The 17868-nt window shown below is 45.1% G+C and overlaps 1 protein-coding gene and 3 long non-coding RNA genes across 9 annotated transcripts; 1 reads left to right on the top strand and 3 right to left on the bottom strand.

Annotated features, from left to right (window-relative positions):
* Positions 1 to 22: 22 nt before the first annotated feature.
* Positions 23 to 4323, bottom strand: LOC127342498 (SCAR-like protein 1). Of its 5 annotated transcripts, none has more exons than XM_051368454.2 (10): positions 3877 to 4323; positions 2947 to 3113; positions 2726 to 2849; positions 2525 to 2651; positions 1784 to 2165; positions 1649 to 1692; positions 1444 to 1546; positions 1148 to 1252; positions 773 to 991; positions 23 to 176 (listed from the first exon to the last, which is right to left on the bottom strand). In XM_051368454.2, exons 1-5 carry the CDS (start codon positions 3978 to 3980, stop codon positions 1905 to 1907), a joined length of 783 nt encoding a protein of 260 aa, XP_051224414.1. In that variant the 5' UTR covers positions 3981 to 4323; the 3' UTR covers positions 23 to 176; positions 773 to 991; positions 1148 to 1252; positions 1444 to 1546; positions 1649 to 1692; positions 1784 to 1904. The 5 variants fall into 5 exon arrangements, with proteins under 5 accessions (XP_051224414.1, XP_071684252.1, XP_071684251.1 ...); XM_071828151.1 differs by lacking the exon at positions 23 to 176 and adding an exon at positions 324 to 340; XM_071828150.1 differs by lacking the exon at positions 23 to 176 and adding an exon at positions 469 to 676.
* Positions 4324 to 4829: 506 nt separating this feature from the next.
* LOC127338408 (uncharacterized) lies at positions 4830 to 5703 on the top strand. The gene is made up of 2 exons (XR_007874354.2): positions 4830 to 4924; positions 5022 to 5703. It is a non-coding gene; the product is annotated as an uncharacterized lncRNA (long non-coding RNA).
* Positions 5704 to 7000: 1297 nt separating this feature from the next.
* On the bottom strand, positions 7001 to 11228 carry LOC127342495 (uncharacterized). Of its 2 annotated transcripts, none has more exons than XR_007876705.2 (4): positions 10492 to 11228; positions 9504 to 9754; positions 8852 to 9012; positions 7001 to 7384 (listed from the first exon to the last, which is right to left on the bottom strand). It is a non-coding gene; the product is annotated as an uncharacterized lncRNA (long non-coding RNA). The 2 variants fall into 2 exon arrangements; XR_007876706.2 differs by having other exon boundaries at positions 7007 to 7384; positions 9619 to 9754.
* A 3826-nt stretch (positions 11229 to 15054) lies between these two features.
* Positions 15055 to 16612, bottom strand: LOC139837582 (uncharacterized). The gene is made up of 3 exons (XR_011754120.1): positions 16121 to 16612; positions 15734 to 15985; positions 15055 to 15660 (listed from the first exon to the last, which is right to left on the bottom strand). It is a non-coding gene; the product is annotated as an uncharacterized lncRNA (long non-coding RNA).
* Positions 16613 to 17868: the final 1256 nt, after the last annotated feature.

Genomic DNA, 17868 nt, shown 5'->3' with positions numbered 1-17868 from the left:
AGAGGAGGGCGCGCTCTGTTGCCGGGCTGCGCTGCTGCTTTGGATTCGTTTTACTGCTTGTGTGGGTGTCGGCCCGATAACTTGTCATATCCGGCGTATTCGCTGCGTGTCGGCCCGATAAAATGTGCTGGGCTACTTGTTGTTGGGCTTTGAGAGTGTGAGGCCTTGTTGTGTACCTGCAGAAAAAATAAGGCAGAGAGTCTGAGGGTATGGTGTCGATGAAGTAATACCTGGAAGGACAGTGCTAGGAATTTCCGGGATTTGATTTTCCAGCCCGGTCCTCGTGGTGACACATATCCTTTTTGCTGCCGGTGAAAAAGAGTGTCTAATCATCATCTAGCTGAAAATAGAATTGGGCTCAAGTCAGATTTCCCCCAACCCAATTCAATCCCACGCCCACTCATTAATTCAGTTTCCCCTCCCCCCTCGTCAGTTTTGTCAGCCACGTCAGTCCCCAAAAAAAAAACCGACTAAAAAACCATCTCATTATTTCAGTCCGGTTCAGCTGGGCTCCTGTCAGCTTTCAGTCCGGTTTTAGCTGGGCTCCTGTCAGCTCATGTAAAACTCTTCTTGGGCCTTACAAATAAAACAAAAAAAAGCCTTCTAGGCCTTGTCTAACAACTCCCTCCACGTCACCATCCCATCTCTTCTTCCTCCTCACGCAAAACAGGCTGGACTAGCGACGGGAACAGAGGGGGAGAAGAGAACACAGATCAGGAACCGGGAAGAGAAAGATTCACAAAAACCGATGGATGGTAATGAGGAACCCTACCTCAAAATGAAGGCCAATGAAGCTAGGCAAGATTTGGCACCTCCATCCGTCTCACCACAGGTACGTGACCACTCCTCATCCATACTTCCTCTCCACTGTCTATTTCTTGATGAGATAGTACCTCTCCACTGTCGATTTTGTGTTGATTCGCGATACTTCCTCACCACTGTCTATTTCTTCCTTGATGAGATAGTACCTCTCCAACAACAATGTCTTGATCTACAAAAGAAATTGTAGATGGTTCTAGCTTATTACGTTTCCAGCAGCATGTTTCAGAAAAAAAAATCAGATCATATAGTCTAATTCATCAAATCCACCATTCCTTCTAAGTTAAATGACAAATTATAGACAAACTACTCTACAGAAACTGAGAACCTGTTCTGCTTCTCCAACTTCTATGCCACTGCTTCTCCGGCTTTCCGTCACTGCAGTTCAAGTGATCTGTGAGCTTCAGGCTTTACTGAATGTGTTAATGCTCCGCTGCAACAAATCAAGCAGTAGTTGAAATGGTTGGGAAACAAATGACTCGCGCATGGGGTTGAGAATCAAGGCCCAATCATGGGAATCTTTGTCAATAAATAAGCAAACCCTATCGAGCACCGAAAGACTGAGAAAATAACAATGAAAATTCTGGAAAATAAAGAATGAAAACAAGCACCGCACACTCATACTGCATATTCAGCAAACGGAAGGTTTGAATCTGAAATTGGTCCGTCTTTTCTAAACTTCTTGGGCTATGCCATTGCCAGCATCTATTGCCATCTCAGTATCCCTCTGCAAGCATAAATGTTTCGGTTAGCAATTAGTACGAAACAGTAATCTGGTACATATGTAATAATGTTTTGTACTGCACACAGAGTGACAGGCTAATCTTACCATGTTCTCCTTATCTTCATATGTGATCTCCTTCACCACATCAACTGAAAAAAAAGTTTCCATTATCAAGGTCCGTACATTGCAGAAACAGGTGAAATTTATCGTAGTAACTAAGCAAAACAAAATGGCACTTACCAGATGCCTGCTCTGAACCAACTGACAAAGCATCGCTACCACCATTGACATCTTCCTGCTGCTCCTTGGCCTGTTTCTTAGTTTTCCATTATCATTCAGAAGGAGAAGCCTGATGCCAAGGTCAGAGGTTCCTACAACCGGAATCCAACCAAAAATGCTCCTGGAAAGGAAACGGCTGCCTTATGTTGTCAGTGACCCGGCATAACCTTATGTTGTCAGCCTTCTTTGCTTCTTGTGAGGTCTCTGCAGAGATCTTCAGCTTCTCAAAATCTTCAGAGATATCATAAACCTGAAGAACATCCTTTACAGGTGCCTCCAGTTCTGTGGTAAGTTTATGCCGGGCAACATAAGCCTTGAGTTCATCTCTCATTCTATCCAGAGGCTGCAGAAAATACACATAACAATAACATGACCACTGATTTAATGAAAAATCTGGAAAATAAAGAATGAAAGACTGAGAAAAAAAGAAAACTGAGATATTTAACTGACAGAGGCTGAAGAAAGAAATAATGAGGTACTAGCGCTGAAAAACTGAAGATGAATTGAGCTTGATATGATAGTATTTTGCTGAGTGCTATACCAGCATTTCTCAACTAAAAGTTACTATATAAGTTTATAAAGGAAATAGCAATTACCAGCACATTTTGCATATAGGCACTTGGTAAAGTAGCTAGCACAAAGTAAAGATTTTTTGGCAAAAATATGAGAAGTGTTGGCAAGAATTGAGAATGTGTTACTTGCCTTTACTTTACGGGGATTCTTTTCTCTGAAGTAATCTATTTCAATCATGCTAGAGGTCTGTCCCATCTTAAAGAAAGAGGGGTCTGAATATCGTTTTAATGAAGCCCCAGCACCAGCAACATCGAACCTGAAGAGCAAACCTGGTGTGTGATTGTTGATAATAGCAAATCTACACAAACAGAATACGAAGCATCCACATACTTATCCAGCGTGAATAGATGCGGTGGGCCACGGCATTCTTCATAGGAATCCAAAATGAAACGAGGCATATCTCCTATCGTGATCAAATTCTGATTAAGCTGAAGATTCGCATGCCACTCGATACCTACACGAGAATGTACCGAGAACACCTGAAGTAAGAACCAGAACAACGCAAAATAATATAATCAGATCATGTGCGGTCTTTTTCCAGCTTTACTAACCGTCATCGTGTAGGTAGTTTAAATGGTCAGTCTGGGATATTATAATCGCCTTCTCAACTGCGGGAAACTCTGCCTCCAGCTGCTGCAACCTAAGCATCAAACCATGCCCTCTAGAAGCAGCGGCCATCACATCTTCATGCAGGTCGTGAAAAATTTCCGCGGCAAGCCTTTTGAAATGAGGGAAACACAAGAGCTATTCAGTACAAATGGAGACAGTGGCATATTGACATGGATATAAGCATTGTTAATCAGAAACATACACAACTAGGCTGCAAACCCTATCGAGCACCGAAAGACTGAGAAAATAACAATGAAAAATCTGGAAAATAAAGAATGAAAGACTGAGAAAAAAAAGAAAACTGAGATATTTAACTGACAGAGGCTGAAGAAAGGAATAATGAGGTACTAGCGCTGAAAAACTGAAGATGAATTGAGCTTGATATGAGAGCATTGAGGACTGAAGAATGACACTACAAAACTGAGGGACGGAGAAAGAGCGATTAACTGAAGAATAATGACTAAAGCTTGAAAGACAGAGATAACTGAATACTGACATGGCGGAGAATGAGTGACGGAGAAGGAGATGTACAATGAGTGACAGAAAAATGATAAGAACTGAGACTAAAACTGACAAAAGCAAATAACTGAGGACAAAATGACAGAGAATGAGGGATGGACAATGAGCGATAAACTGAAGAATAAAACTAAGACTATGAACTGAGAAAATCGAATAATTAGAGAAATAAGCGACAAGTAATGAGGGACGGAAAACTGAAGAATAACACTGATCAAATATTAAATCTGAGAAATGAATAATGATGCAAACTGAGATTAATGAATACCTGTTTCATCTAAGTTCAAATATTTCTTGTACAATTGCTGATTTTAAAGATACTCATTTTCTACTGCAGGATTCAGGGATGTACTCACAACATATTGATGTCCAGGATGAATTCTTCAGTCAGGTATGCATACAAATAACAATACATTATAATTATATTCTCATACATAAGGATGCAACAAGAAAAATCCATAATTCATATAATCTTTGTGACAGGAAGGATTCACATACACGGGATTCCTTCTTGGTGCTATGACGGGGTCTGCAAATAATCAAGAACCTTATGCTCAGGTATTTGCTAAAATAATGGTTAATACAAAAACAACTATTAAAAAGAACACCTTCTGCTTGTTGCATATGTAATAACAATTATTGATTACCAGGATTCAAAGAGCAGAGACACAAAATCAGAACTGACTCAGGAAAACGACGCAAACACATCATCTACATTGCTTCTCCAACAAGATGATGATCCATGGAATCTAACCATGTTCGACAACTTGGAGCTAGACCAGGTGATTACATTTAAGGGATTTCTATTTTCGTGCCCTCGGTTCCTTAGTTATGCTCAGTTTTCCCCAGCTCCTTAGTTTTTCCTCAGTTTTCCCCAAGACCTTGTCTGAAACCATCACAGATGCTGTAACAGCCGGTTGCCCGATGGTTGACCGTTATCTTTTGACTAGTGGGGCCACGTAGAGCCCGCAAAGACACGTCAGACCATCTATCTTTGTTTGACCGTAAGCATCGCTGTATCCCTGACCAAAACACGCACGAGTGGGGCTTCGGTATATCGAATGACAAGTGGGCCATTGCGCTGATACAAGGGGCAATACATGGGTAGGAATAGATTTTTAAACGGAGCTCTACAGCGATGGCACGGAGGAGGTGGCCTGCGGGGTGCCGAGATGAGATCGACGTCCACAAAGAACTGCATGAGGCGAGACCAGACGCATTAGATAGATATGAACTAGACGCGTTTAACCATGCAAAGAAGAGAAGAAATGGTCGACGACATCGACGACTACCTCAAAACTTTGACTGACCGTCCCCACCCTGGTCTGGAACTAAGTTCCAGCACATCACGTGGTGGTCGACGGGTGGGAGGCGGAGTCTCAGCGCGCGGGAGCCGGACTGGCGGTAGGGACCTGGCATCATGGATTCACATCGTTTTCCTTTTTTCAGGTGTTTTTGATTTGATCTGTCTCCTGATCTCGATGCGCTTTATCTGTTCCAGGCGTGAAGTTTCTGAAGACAGAGGTGGCCGTCCGTGCTGGTTAGGAAGGACGACGGGCATGGTTCGTCGGCGCGGCGGACGGCGGTGGTTGGGGCCGCGCGACACGGTTCTTCGGTGACAGCGTAGCCTGGACACGCACGGGATGCGGCCGATGGGCGACACGATGATTGGGGCCTCCATCTGGCCGCCATGGCAATCCAACCCGCGAAGGTCGACCTCGCGCTCCATCCGGAGGTAATTGCACTCGGCTGCAGACGACTCCAGCAGGCGGCTAGGCTCGCCGTCGGCCGCTCCTGTGGCTACCTCGCCGACGAGGAAATCTCCAGCACTCCGAAGCGAATCTGCCGCCACTGCCCAAGCCCCACTCCGACATTCTCCTCCGCCATTGACAGAGCCGCGCGGGCCAGCTCTGTGCTCTGTCTATCCCCGCACGGACCGTGACAATGCACCCCGCTAGTGAGCGTGGGCAGCTTCGTGAGCATTTGAGTTTGTCCTTTTTTTGTCGTTCTGAATTTGTTTCAACTTTTTTTCGAGATGGATTAACTTAGGGAAGGAATCAGGTCCATTTTCTGCACGGTGTGTTCCTGATCCAGATCTATTTTGTTAATCTGTGGGGATTTTGTGGTGCAAATGAGTTCCCAATTCAGAGGAAGGGTCGTCCTTTCCGTTTGAATGTCTAGCATTGACATATTTGTTTGACGTGCTATTTTGGAAAAATACATTCGAATTGGTGTATGATGTTTTAGATTTGATTCCAGGTTTAGTTCGAGATTTAATTCTAGATTTGTTATTGAACATTTATTTTTCTTTTGTTCCCAGGTTTAATTCCAGTTTTTTCATTAAACATTTTTTCGGTGGATGTGAGATCAAGGCAACACTAGAAAGTCTTTGGTTTTTACATGGACACTGAAGTCTCAACTTCACGGCTAATTTCTCCCCTTAATTTACTCTTAATTTTCCTGCCTCTTTGGGAAGCATGTTTCTCTCCCTAATTACGAGGGCCTTTTTCTCTCCCTAATTAAAGAGCGGTGAGCCATTTTTATTCTTCTAAAATATTCTCTGCCCTCAAAATATTTGAACAACTTTTTTAGATCAATATCTGAACAACTAGAAAAGCCTCACCAAAGTTTTTCAAAAAAAATCCAAATCGAAGCGGAGGAAGGAGCGGAGAAAGTATTAAAGAATTGGCTCGTCAAAAATTTAAACCATGTCGCACGCTGCGGAATAGTTCAAACTTCAAATGGATCGGCCTCGTCCTGCCGTGCATTAAAAAATCAATGGCATGACAGCCTTTTTCTATGCCTTTTTCTCGTTTGCTACTGGATACACATACACGTGCGGAGCTGAATCACTATCCACTGCTGGCCGGCCGTCAAGGTTGCTGTTAATCATAACGTGAGGCCATGCACAGCTAGCCACCTAGGTAGGAAATCCGCGTCGATATATATATATATATATATATATATATATATATATAGAGACGCGCTATTTGACTCCCTGGGGGCAGAATATTATTCTGCACCCCACCGCACCACACGCGCCAGCCTGCAGGTCCGCACCAGCCCCGCGCGCAGCACGGACTCAACCACGCGGCAGGCAACGTAAAATTACCTTGCGTCCTCGGTCCCCGTCCGTAGGTTCCCGGCCTCTACTTTTCCAATTTGGCTGATTCTCCGCAGCGTAACCTTCCTTGCATGCGACGTAAGATAATTAACCAAGGGAATCCATGTGTGTCTCGCTGACTTATTACAAAAGAAAAGCATCTACGGAGTAGGCAAGAAAAATTAACCTACTAAGAAAATCTGTTAGAGCACCAAGAGCAGAGAAATACTGCTAGAATCCAAGGGCAACTAATTCAATTTGTCCGCCATCGAAAGAAATTTTGGGCCAAGCACTCACCTAGGAAATCTCAGAGGCGATGTAAAAACTTGATAAAAACACGACTACAACTTAATATAGCTACTCCGTGCAAGTTTTACACGATTACACGATGGAGGAAGATATTTCAGAGGTGACAGAAAAGTTTGATGCCCATAAGAATATCAAGGATGGCATGATTACACAATACAAGTTTTACACATACGACTTGAGTAAGAATTCCATGCGAATAAACATATATATATATATGTGCCCATGCACAGATGTGTCTACATATTTCAGGCATAGCGTGCATATCAAAAATAAAGGAATTAATATGTGAACATGTAATAAATTACATGAGTCGGTGCAAATTATTTAGTTACAACAGCTCCACTAGACGACGCTTTGATGTTGTATTTCCATGCAGCTCTACATTTCATTGTGAACCCAGGAGCAGGACACATCCCCAGTTCCACTTAATTTTTTGAACATCACCGTCTATCCTGAAAAATGGGCAGAGAATTACCATAAGAATCAAGAAGCTGGAAATAATTTGGAACCAAAAAATCCTTTGACAAAATTGAATCAGTGAAGACAAAAGGAATGTCCATTGTCACACCATCACCAGTATATATAAGAAGATTTAGAAGCTAGTCAGACCTTGTAAGCCCAAATTCGGATTTAGGATAACTATATAAGTATATATACCCTGCCTACCAAGAATTTAACAAACACAAAAATTAAAACAAAAAAAATCTGCCATATACATAGTATATGTAGAGCATCCAGGAGTCATGAACATGATTGGTAGAACACTTTTTGGTTATGCCTGTTATAGTGGGATCTGGGCATTAGTCAGCTACACCTAGGTTGATTTTGCATTAGTAGGGGACTTTGCAAGGGAAAAATAAATTTATTCGCAGGATTGTCAACATAGGGTATAGAAAAACACAGGATTCTGATCTAATGAATCAGGGTTAAATACACTGAAAGATGTGTTCTGCAAGATTGCACAGCCGAATATGAGATGTGTTCTACAAGATTGCACAGCCGAATATGTTAAGGATGTTCAATTATTTAGTGCTTGGTTTTCTTGTTGGTATCTTCTGCCATAGATGATTAGCACACTATATGTCGCCAGGAATGATAATATATTTCAAAATTATTGGTAAATAAATTCATTGACACAGAATTTGTTGCATAATTGAATTAAAACGCTGAAAAATAGAACAAATAGAGAAACATACTGCTTAAGAAATGACACGGAGAAAAGTTTGACCTTTTGACGACTTGATATGGCCCAACCTACGGCAATCGCCATATCAAGTACCATAAATCAGTGAAGATTGGCATACTAAAGCCTTAACGTGTGCATATAGAATTGGGTAAGCACGAAACAGAAGAGAAAAAATGGTAAAAGTTGTCAACACACATGGAAGCCCCTCTCTCAAGGAGCATACCAAGAATAAATAAAAAGATCACAGTGTGCCATCAACTAGCTTTTGTAAATATAGACAAGAAATGTGTAGAACACAATAATTTAATTACCCAACCCTTGTTAGCGTGTAACTAAAGGACAGACAGAGTTTGTGACAACAATCTTTAGATGATTCACACTGGCAAGATTGGGCTGTGTCTCTTTCTCTCTAAATAAAAGCTAACCACATCAACGTTGACAAGCATGCGAGGTGCGGTTGATTAACACCAGTTGCTAAGCAAAAAGACAAAGAAAAACACGGTGACCAGCAATCATGGAAACTAGTTGCATTGTGTGTGTTTTTTTTATCTCCAGCAAAACTGGACTTTAGTTGAGGAACCTACAAGATGTCAATCACAGTAACTTGTAAGTATATCAACAGGAATTTTCAGTCTTAAACAAGGAGCGAATTCACTTGCAGAGATTCTCTCAAATTTTACTTGTTCTTGATGATGGAAGAGAGCCATGAATTCATAATATTAGGAGTACTAACCAGCTTAATCTGTTTAGGGTCAACACCATTTAGATGCTCAGACAAGTATTTGACAGCCATGGAACTCTCGTACACCTGGCCTGGTACAAGCTCTTCACAGCCTTGAAAGGACCCACATCAGTGCTGAGGCTGCCTGCTGGTAAGCACGATGCTGATGCCACCTGCAGCCACAAGAATATGCCACAACAGAAGTTAAATCTGCAAGCCCTATGTTTTTGGAGCAACTAAAACGCATCACATGATAAGAAGTATCACCGGCTAGCAAAACCACACAAGCAAGGGACACATAACTTCACAGCTAGCAGCATTTTTTATACCTTTAGAAACTAGATAGTGACAAACAACACTTGAGCTATTAAAAAAAACCCAGAGCAGCATATGAACTACAATGAGAAAAGATGTACTCCCTCCGATCAATAATAAGTGTTGTGGTCTTAGTTTAAATTTGACCACGACACTTATTATGGATCAGAGGGAGTAAAATAAATAGGACTCAAAGCTTCCAACGGATAGAAGAACATACGAGATTGAATCAAGATCACCACTACTCACAGTATTTTTTAATTGCGTAAAAAACTAATCAATAATCCAATCTTATGTTAATCGGTTACTTCACATAGGAATTGGTGATCAATCTATGTGCAAAGCATACCTTAATTAAGAAAATGTTTCCACAAAATAGCATCATATCGTAGATCCATTGCAGGGACAAGGTTCAAGATAATCTTTGGGAGGAATATAAACACGGATAAGAACAAAAGTACTACATGTTGTAGGCCACCAGTAAGCTCAGCTCATTCAATGGGAGGAATAGCTCATGTTGCAAGAATTTCTAATGCACCACTGTGCTCCCTGTTGGCCGGCATCAAAAGAAGGATTGAATCTCCTGCCCCCGATTAGCCTCTGACATCAGAAAAATAGTACAAGTGGAAAGTTAGATCCTTATTCCGTCACTCGCCAGTTAAGGGAGATATATGCCATGGGTAGCTGATAAACAGAGCACTGCAGATAGATACATTTGGGGAAACAACTTATAAGGATCTATGAAATTGACCACCTCACACATGCTCTTGGACAGAAAAACAATACAGCACGGACACCAAAGGTAAGATACAGAACCACAGTAACCTACACAGTGCTAAGCTCTTGCGAGAGTCTAACTTCACGTATGAAAATTTGGAATGTGCCTTATACGCAATAATTAATTTTGCAGTCTTAAATACTATAAATTGAACGCAAACTATTTACTTACCTCAAAAAAACTTACTGCTAGAGTAAACAAAGGGCTAATACTCAGACCATATTTAACTGCGAAAAATGACCAAGACTTATCGGTTCATCCATACATACACAGAGAGCAGCAGATTATTCTCAGTTAAGTATACATTGAAAACTATTCACGCATATTCAAGTTCAGATACCTCCATCTTATATTCAAGAATAATTTCAGTAGAGGACCCATAATTACTCGGTAAACTCCATTTTCCACTATTTTCACGATACACATACAGTTACTTGTGGTATTTGCTTAATAGGGTATATGCAAAACAATGATTCTACAAGGAAGCAATACATCCGAGAGCAGAACACACAACAATTCTCAATACGAAAAGAGATAACCAGTGGAACAAAGAACTCACCAATAACCGCCCAACATTGTGTGGTCTGGTGACGATGCTTGGACATACTGGGTCATGGCTCGTTGACTAAAGGAAGGAGGATCTTGTTCCTGCTCGGAAAAGAAGAATACAACAGGAGCAATTGGAGCCGACTAGGATGGCAGGAGAGGTTGCAGACGAGGAGGACGGCGGCGACTGGCGCTAGCAGCCAACGGCAGGAACTTTGGGCACGAGGCGAGGACGGTGGCGACATGACCTCATCCCGGTTGACTGGAGCTCGGCGGCGACACGACCTGGTCGCGGCTGGTTGGATCTCGGCGGTTCGAGGCAAGGAGAGTTGGAGCCCAGCGGCAGGAGCTCCACGGCAGGGCACTGACAGCGGCGCTGGTAAGAGGTGGCGAATGGATCCGTAGAGGACGGCGGGTGGCGTCAGGTGGTGAAGAACGAGGTGGAGGAGATGGTGCTGCCGGCACTGGGGCGGAGGATGCCGCACTCGGGTGCGGAAGTAGGCGCCGGCGAGGAGGATGTCGCGGTAGGGCGGAGGAGACGAACACGGGGGCGAGATCGCTCGCCAATCGCCGCAATCCCCAGCTGCAGCCCTCGCCGACCGCCACAATTCCTTCTGCAGCGCTCGTCGCTGGCCAGAACGCCAAGCGGAGTTGCTCGCCGCCGGCCAGAACGCCCAGCGGAGTTGCTCGCCGCCCGCACCCCGCTTCCACCCACCGTCAAAATTACAGAACCGCAGCACACACGATTTGGGATGGTTGGCAAGCTCGTAAGTCATAACCCAGAAAAGAAACCGTCGAGGTAAAAGGAAAATAAATTTATTATGTTAATCATGGTTGAACGCTAGGGAGGCGCAGCAGGTTCGGTGGAGCATGGCTAGTCCGGCTCGGTATATCGACTATAGAAACTCTATTAGATACCCTGGGTGCAGAATAACTTATTATGCACACGGGTATTCAACTAGTGTGTGTGTGTGTGTATATATATATATATATATATATATATATATATATATATATATATATATATATATATATATATATATATATACACACACACACACACACACACACACACTAGTTGAATACCCGTGCGTTGCTACGGAGAACACATTAGAATTAGTGAGTAAAATTAAAATTATATAATCTAGTTTAAAAGCAAAGAGTGTAATTTGCATGCAGTTTATTTCATGTAATACCCTCTCAATTTTACGTGCTCCTACCATGTTTGGTGATCCGCTTCTCCCCTCCATTCTTGTATCTCGTGTCCCTCTCTTAGAGCATCCCCAGCCGTTTGGGCTCCCCAGGCCGAAATCCGGCGTTATTTAGCGCGGGATGGATGTATTTTGTGGCCTGGGGAGGCCCATTTTTCCAGCCGCGAGCCCATGGTCGCCTTCTGACGCGCACCCACCGCATGCATAACGACGGTGCAGTCACCGGGAAGGGCAATCGTCGGAGTGCCCTCGACGCATTGAACCATCGCGAAGTGGTCTAGAGAGCCGAAACGACTCGTCGGGAACGGTCGAAGTGGCCTCGATGCGAGAACCGCCGTAATGGAGCACGAACTCCGCGGAAGAGCAACCGCCGCTCTCTTCGTCGAGAGACCTACATATACGGTTTCCGACGGCCGACGCCATTCATCTGTTCTCTCCTCACCATCCTCCGTCAACCATGAGCGATCTCTCTTGGCCATCGGACACCGACAGCGAGGGGAAGCCGCCTGGATGGCGCCATTGGTGGGATAAAGCTGCATCGTCCAGCAGCGACGATTCCCCCCCGCCGGTCAGCGAGGACGAATGGGATGACGACGAGGAGGAGGACGAAGAGGCCAAGGAGCAGGCCGAGGAAGAGGCCGAGGAAGAGGCTGGGGAAGAGGAGGAGGAGCAGCAGGAGAAGGACGATGAAGAGGCTGAGGACACTGAGGAGGAGGAGGACTCAACTTCCTCCGACAAGGAGGTGACGAGCCGGAAGCGTCGCCGCCACGACGATGAGGCGGGGCCATGTAGGAAGAAGAAGTAGTTTAAGTTTGTTTTAAAGTTTTTATATGTAATTTTTATGTTTATTCGAATTATATTCGAAATATATATAATCTATCTATGTTGCACCACTTGAGAGTTCAAAACTTTCGTTCGACGAGGGTATTACCGTAGATCGGGAAGACGAGGGTATTGCCGTAGATCGGGAAGACGAGGGTATTGCCGTATAAACCCAGGCCATTGTCGCAGACAAGTTGGGGCCACGCGCGCTTTTGTTTCGTCCGGAGTCCCCGAAAGCTCCCCGGGGGGCCGGGGATGGCGTGGGATCGCCGGATGAATTTAGGCCCAAATCCGGACGAAAACGAGGAACCGGGGGCGCGACTGGGCCGAATTACGCTGTTCGGATGGAAAAAACGTCGTTCGGGGGGTTCGTCGGGGAGACGAGTGGAGATGCTCTTATGCTGATCTCATAATTTTGGTGCGCTTCACGCTTCATATTTATCTGAAGCACCGAAAGGATGAACAAGAGCAAAGAAACATTAAATATTTTGCTAGTGAATTCCCAATAACTACCACTGGGAATAATTACATGTTCCTAAACTTACCCATATTTGGAATGGGAGTGATCGATTATCATTTTGGAATTCTAATGGAGGGACAAACATTAGAAGATAAAAGGAAATTAATGTAACAAAGATTAGCGAAAGAAGCATGCATGTTTAAATTCGAATAAATAGCGGTGCCCGCTCTATTATGTATTCCAATTTCCTTGAATTGTAAACTATAGACATAGACACATTAAATAAAATGATAACATAAATCAAACCGTATTTGGATACAGAACAATAATCTAGATATGCAAGAATGTTCTAAATAGTAATTGTTGAATTGCCTAGTGCCCGACTTCTCTACTGAGACGAATATTCCGATTATGAAGAACATAACCGGGGTGATGATTTTAGAACTCAGTAGCTCAAGTAGGTGGATGGCTCATCCTGTTGTAGTGAAGAACCTGGACAATTATCAGAAAGATGAGTCCGTATCTTCTTTTAATTCTCTCTGCTTTCAAACAAGTAGTAGCACACGATTAAAAAATACTCTGAATCCTCTCCGCTCTTAAACAAGTAGCAGCACACAACAAAAAAACACTTTGAATCCTTCTCTGCTCTTTGATGCAGCAAATACAGCCAAGCAAAATAATGTTGCAGCTCCACTCGATTCTATCTTTTCCTCAAGCAGCAGCACGCGTGCAAGCTAATGATATCTCTCAGCTATCAAACAAAACACTATGTATGCAAAGTAGCATCAACTGTCCCCCGCAAAAAAAAAGTAGCATCAACTGTAACTTTCTTCACACTCTATAAGAAGCAGCATAAAAAGCAGCAGATCGTCTCAATTGTCCAACACCACCTCTCTTAATCCCCACCAAATATAGCTCAATCCCCTAAAATCTCTAATTTTTCCAATGTCTCTTAGAGCAGAACAGTGGCAGGGGCCAAATATGCAATAATTCACTCATCTGTCAACCTCTCGGGAGCTCCCGACTGCACACCATCTGCTCGTCCTCGCGTTCGGCCGCTGACCAGCACCGTTCGTCTAGTTGCAAGACAAACCAGAGATTGTCCTCTGCAAGCAGAAATTTTCCTATAGCAGCTTGCCCAACTTCACCGTGCAAAAAGAACCAGCATCTCACTGAGGTTCACATCCATGGACGGACCGCCCCACCAGCCTGTTTGGCGTGGCCCTTGATGTCGGACGCCGCTTCCGCCCCGGTCCACGTTGCCGCCGCTCCAAACCCTCGATTTTTGCTACTGCAGATGCCTAGGTCCCTACCGAGGCACTCAATTTCCGCTACCGCCGTCACCCAGGTCCAGGTCTTGACTCTTGGGGCTCTCGATTTGTGGCGCCGACGTGGTGTCAGCAGCCTGAGGTGTGGTCAGGATTTTCATCTCAGCATAGTGAGGCGCTACGCAGCAGCCCCGACACGACCGCCGGCGAGCGGCGCAGTCGTCATGGAGGGCCCTCTAGAGGCTGCTGCCGCCGACGGCATGGCTAGGGCGCTGGAAGCAGATGGGCAGGGAAAACACGGTTGGCTTCCTCCGTTCGCTGTCTAGGTTGTACCCGTCCCGTCGTCGTGTACCTTGGTGTCTGAACTTGGCCGCCGACGATAGTTTTTTGAGGATTGGATTGCATATGACGTATTCTAGCCAGACTCTACTGCCATGTTAAGTTCGGGTTTGAGCGAGACTGTATTACCGATCGATCTAGAAAACTTTACCATACACGATGGCATGTTGGGCCTAGGAGATTCTGATCTAAGAAAAACACTTTAGCATGTTGGGTCTACGAGAAAAACTATTTGGCCCGTTTGTGACACCAGGCAGTCACATGATGTGCTTAAGGTGGAATGACCACCAGCTGGCCACGATTTACTATTTAGAACAAAGATGAAAATCAATTCCAGAGTAAAATTAATATACCTGCATAGACTATAAGAGGCTAAACACATGCAGAGTAATTATGGAGTTTAACTTACAAATTATGGTTCCTTTAAACTACATCAGGAACACAAAACTTAGACTAAAATGATAAAAGAAGGGAAACTGAGAACAGGGGCTAGTTATGATATACACCCCATCAGTTCATAAGAGTAGACGCCCATGTTACATAGTCAAAAAAATCATGAATCTTATGTTGCAATAAGAATGAAACAAAATATTACTTTCAGATACGCCAAAAACCATGTATATATTAGTAGCTTTGATTGACAGAAAAAACACATATATATACTACTAGCTTTCATTCACATATTTGTGGAGTGACAAAAAAGCCTGAAAATAACGAAAACGCAAGCACATGCACTTGAGCACAGATAACAAGTGATTTCAGAGGTCCAGAAAATCTGAAATAAACTCGTGGTCGACTCACTTATACAGCAACAGCAGCAACCAAAACTCAGTAATAGTGAATATGCTCTCCTTCTGTCTAGTACATCAACCTGACACTGAGATCCTTACGACTAACAGCAGCAATAAAAAAGGAACACACTGAAACGACTCAGACTATTCAAACCCTATATGAAATTCAGTTGAAAATTAAAAACAATGGGCTGCCTAAACACACATACGAGATGCTTTGCTAGTGGTGCTCTGTGCGTATGCTTGTACCTTGAATCCTAAATTAGAAGCAAGCAACCAAACCTGTCGTACCTCCTCCAATGACTAATTCAGAGATGGATCTAGAGGACACGCAGACGAGATTCGACTCAAATCAACTAAGAACCACTTAAATACAGACAGATCCGTACACAGAAAATCATACTCGTCTTGCTACAGAAATGAGCAGGAAATGATGGAAACCATACCGATCCCGACGGCCTCCACGGCATCCTCGAAACGCAGGTCGCTTGCTGGGAGCTTCACCATGGAGGAAACCATCTCCTCTGGCTCCACGGCGAGCCATGATCAGAACGAGAAACAAACCGGGACTACTCCCGACGCTTCCCTCTGCAAATCCTTCGAATCAACTCCACAGCTGCAGAAATGGACACACAAAAACCAGACGCGCGACTGACCAAAGCACCGCCCTCAAATCCCTCATCGTCCCCAACTTTGTATCCACCAAAATCCAGAGAAAAACGGAGGAGAAGAGGGCAGATTCGCTCAATACCTACAGAAACCTACCACTGGAAGCCACCGCCGCCGCCGATTCAAGCGCCGCCGCCGAGAACACCACAAGCCAACACGAGAAGCACCGCCACCGTCCCTCCTCGTCTCCGCCTTTCTCCGCCTCCGGACCACTGGAAGCCGCGGTCACCGCCGATTCAAGCACCGCCGCCAAGAACACCAGAGGCCACACGAGAAAGCACCGCCACCGTCCCTCCTCATCTCCGCCTTTCTCCGCCGAACAAAGAAAGAGTGGAAGGGGAAAGTGAAAAGAGAAGGGAAACTGATGCGGGGACTCAGATGGCACGGACCCCGAAATTCAAACCGACAAAAAACCAGACAAAAAAACCGGAAAGAAACCGGACAATAAAACCACACTTAACGGTGGAGGAGAGGAAAATGATGCGTTGAGATTCACGCCACGAAAATGAAAAGGACGGTCAAAGATCTGACTTGAAGCGAATTGGAATTTCATCTAGCTGAAAAATAGGAACGGTGAAAAAAATCTCCTTTTGCTTCTGTGTAGCAAAAAAGGTTCATCTACGAAATAAAAGAAATAGACTGAGCTCGCCGGATAGACTAACGGAGACTCGTCGGAGACCTCACCGGAGAGCGTGTAGAAAAAAATTGTGCTATTGTAGCAAAAATGAATATCGTCGGAGATATCAACGGGGAACTCACCGGAGACCTCGCTGGAGACCCCAATAGCAAACATATTTTGCAATTGTAGCAAACCGTAAAAATATTGTAGCAAAAAAAATTCATATGTTGCAAAGCCGGCATCAACGCCGTCTAAGGTTGAAGCCGCTCCATCCGCCCAAGGCAGCAACACCTGGAACCGCCAGTAGCAACACCTAACGCAGTCATCCACCGGTAGCAAAAATTTGTCCTCCACCGGTACCAACATTGGAGGCCTAAGTTAGCAAAACCAGCCTCCATCGGTAGCAACATCGGAGACCTAAAGTAGCAAACTCTCGGAGACACGCGGTGCCGGCGCATGAAGGTGCTTGTAGCACCAACACTGCCTCCGCCTGGGAGTTCCGAAGAGGTGGTTCCCGGGGGCCGCGCCAGCCATGGATCTCGCAGTCGTCCCTGACCATCCAAGCGGCCACGATGCTGTTGCGAGAGGACAACCGACAGAGGTGCTCCACCGTTGGGCTGGAGTTATAGGACAACAGCGACGCACACCTCCTCCCGCGTGAGCACCCGTCATGGCCTCCATCTCTGACGACAGTGGGCGCCGCAGGGGGGCCCGTGAGGAGGACCAGGTCAGCGTGAAGCCAAGGCACGGTGGAGGAGCATGCTGGGCCGGCCGGATGTGGGAGCACGACCGACGGTGACATCCCGGAAGGTCGGCGTCGACACCAGGGCTTGGACGGTGAGCGCGAGGCGAGGGCTCGTCGAGTGGAGAGAGAACCCCGTTGTGGGCGGCGGCAAGCGCAGGGTGGCAGCGCGTAGATGCGGCTGCAGAGGGTGGCGCCACACAGCGGTGGCGTGCAGATGCGGCCGCCGGCGGCCAGGGCGTTGGTCCAAGCGGCAACGGCTAGTTGTTGTACGCGGTTGGTTGTTATACGAGGATGGGAGAAAGAAGTGGAGGAGGATGACCCGGTGAGAGATGTGTTTTGGGCCAGATATTGGCACACGTGGCAGGCGTAGGAGGAGGAGGTCACGGACGCGCATAGCCTCCGGCTGATCCTAATCATGTTTCTACCTGGAAACAAAATTCAAATCCCCAACCCTTGTTGCTTTCGT

Source organism: Lolium perenne, chromosome 3, assembly GCF_019359855.2.
Source record: "Lolium perenne isolate Kyuss_39 chromosome 3, Kyuss_2.0, whole genome shotgun sequence".
Classification (NCBI taxonomy): Eukaryota; Viridiplantae; Streptophyta; class Magnoliopsida; order Poales; family Poaceae; genus Lolium; species Lolium perenne.
The sequence above is the reverse complement of the archived record's forward strand: the minus strand, read 5'-3'. Positions and strand labels throughout refer to the sequence as shown.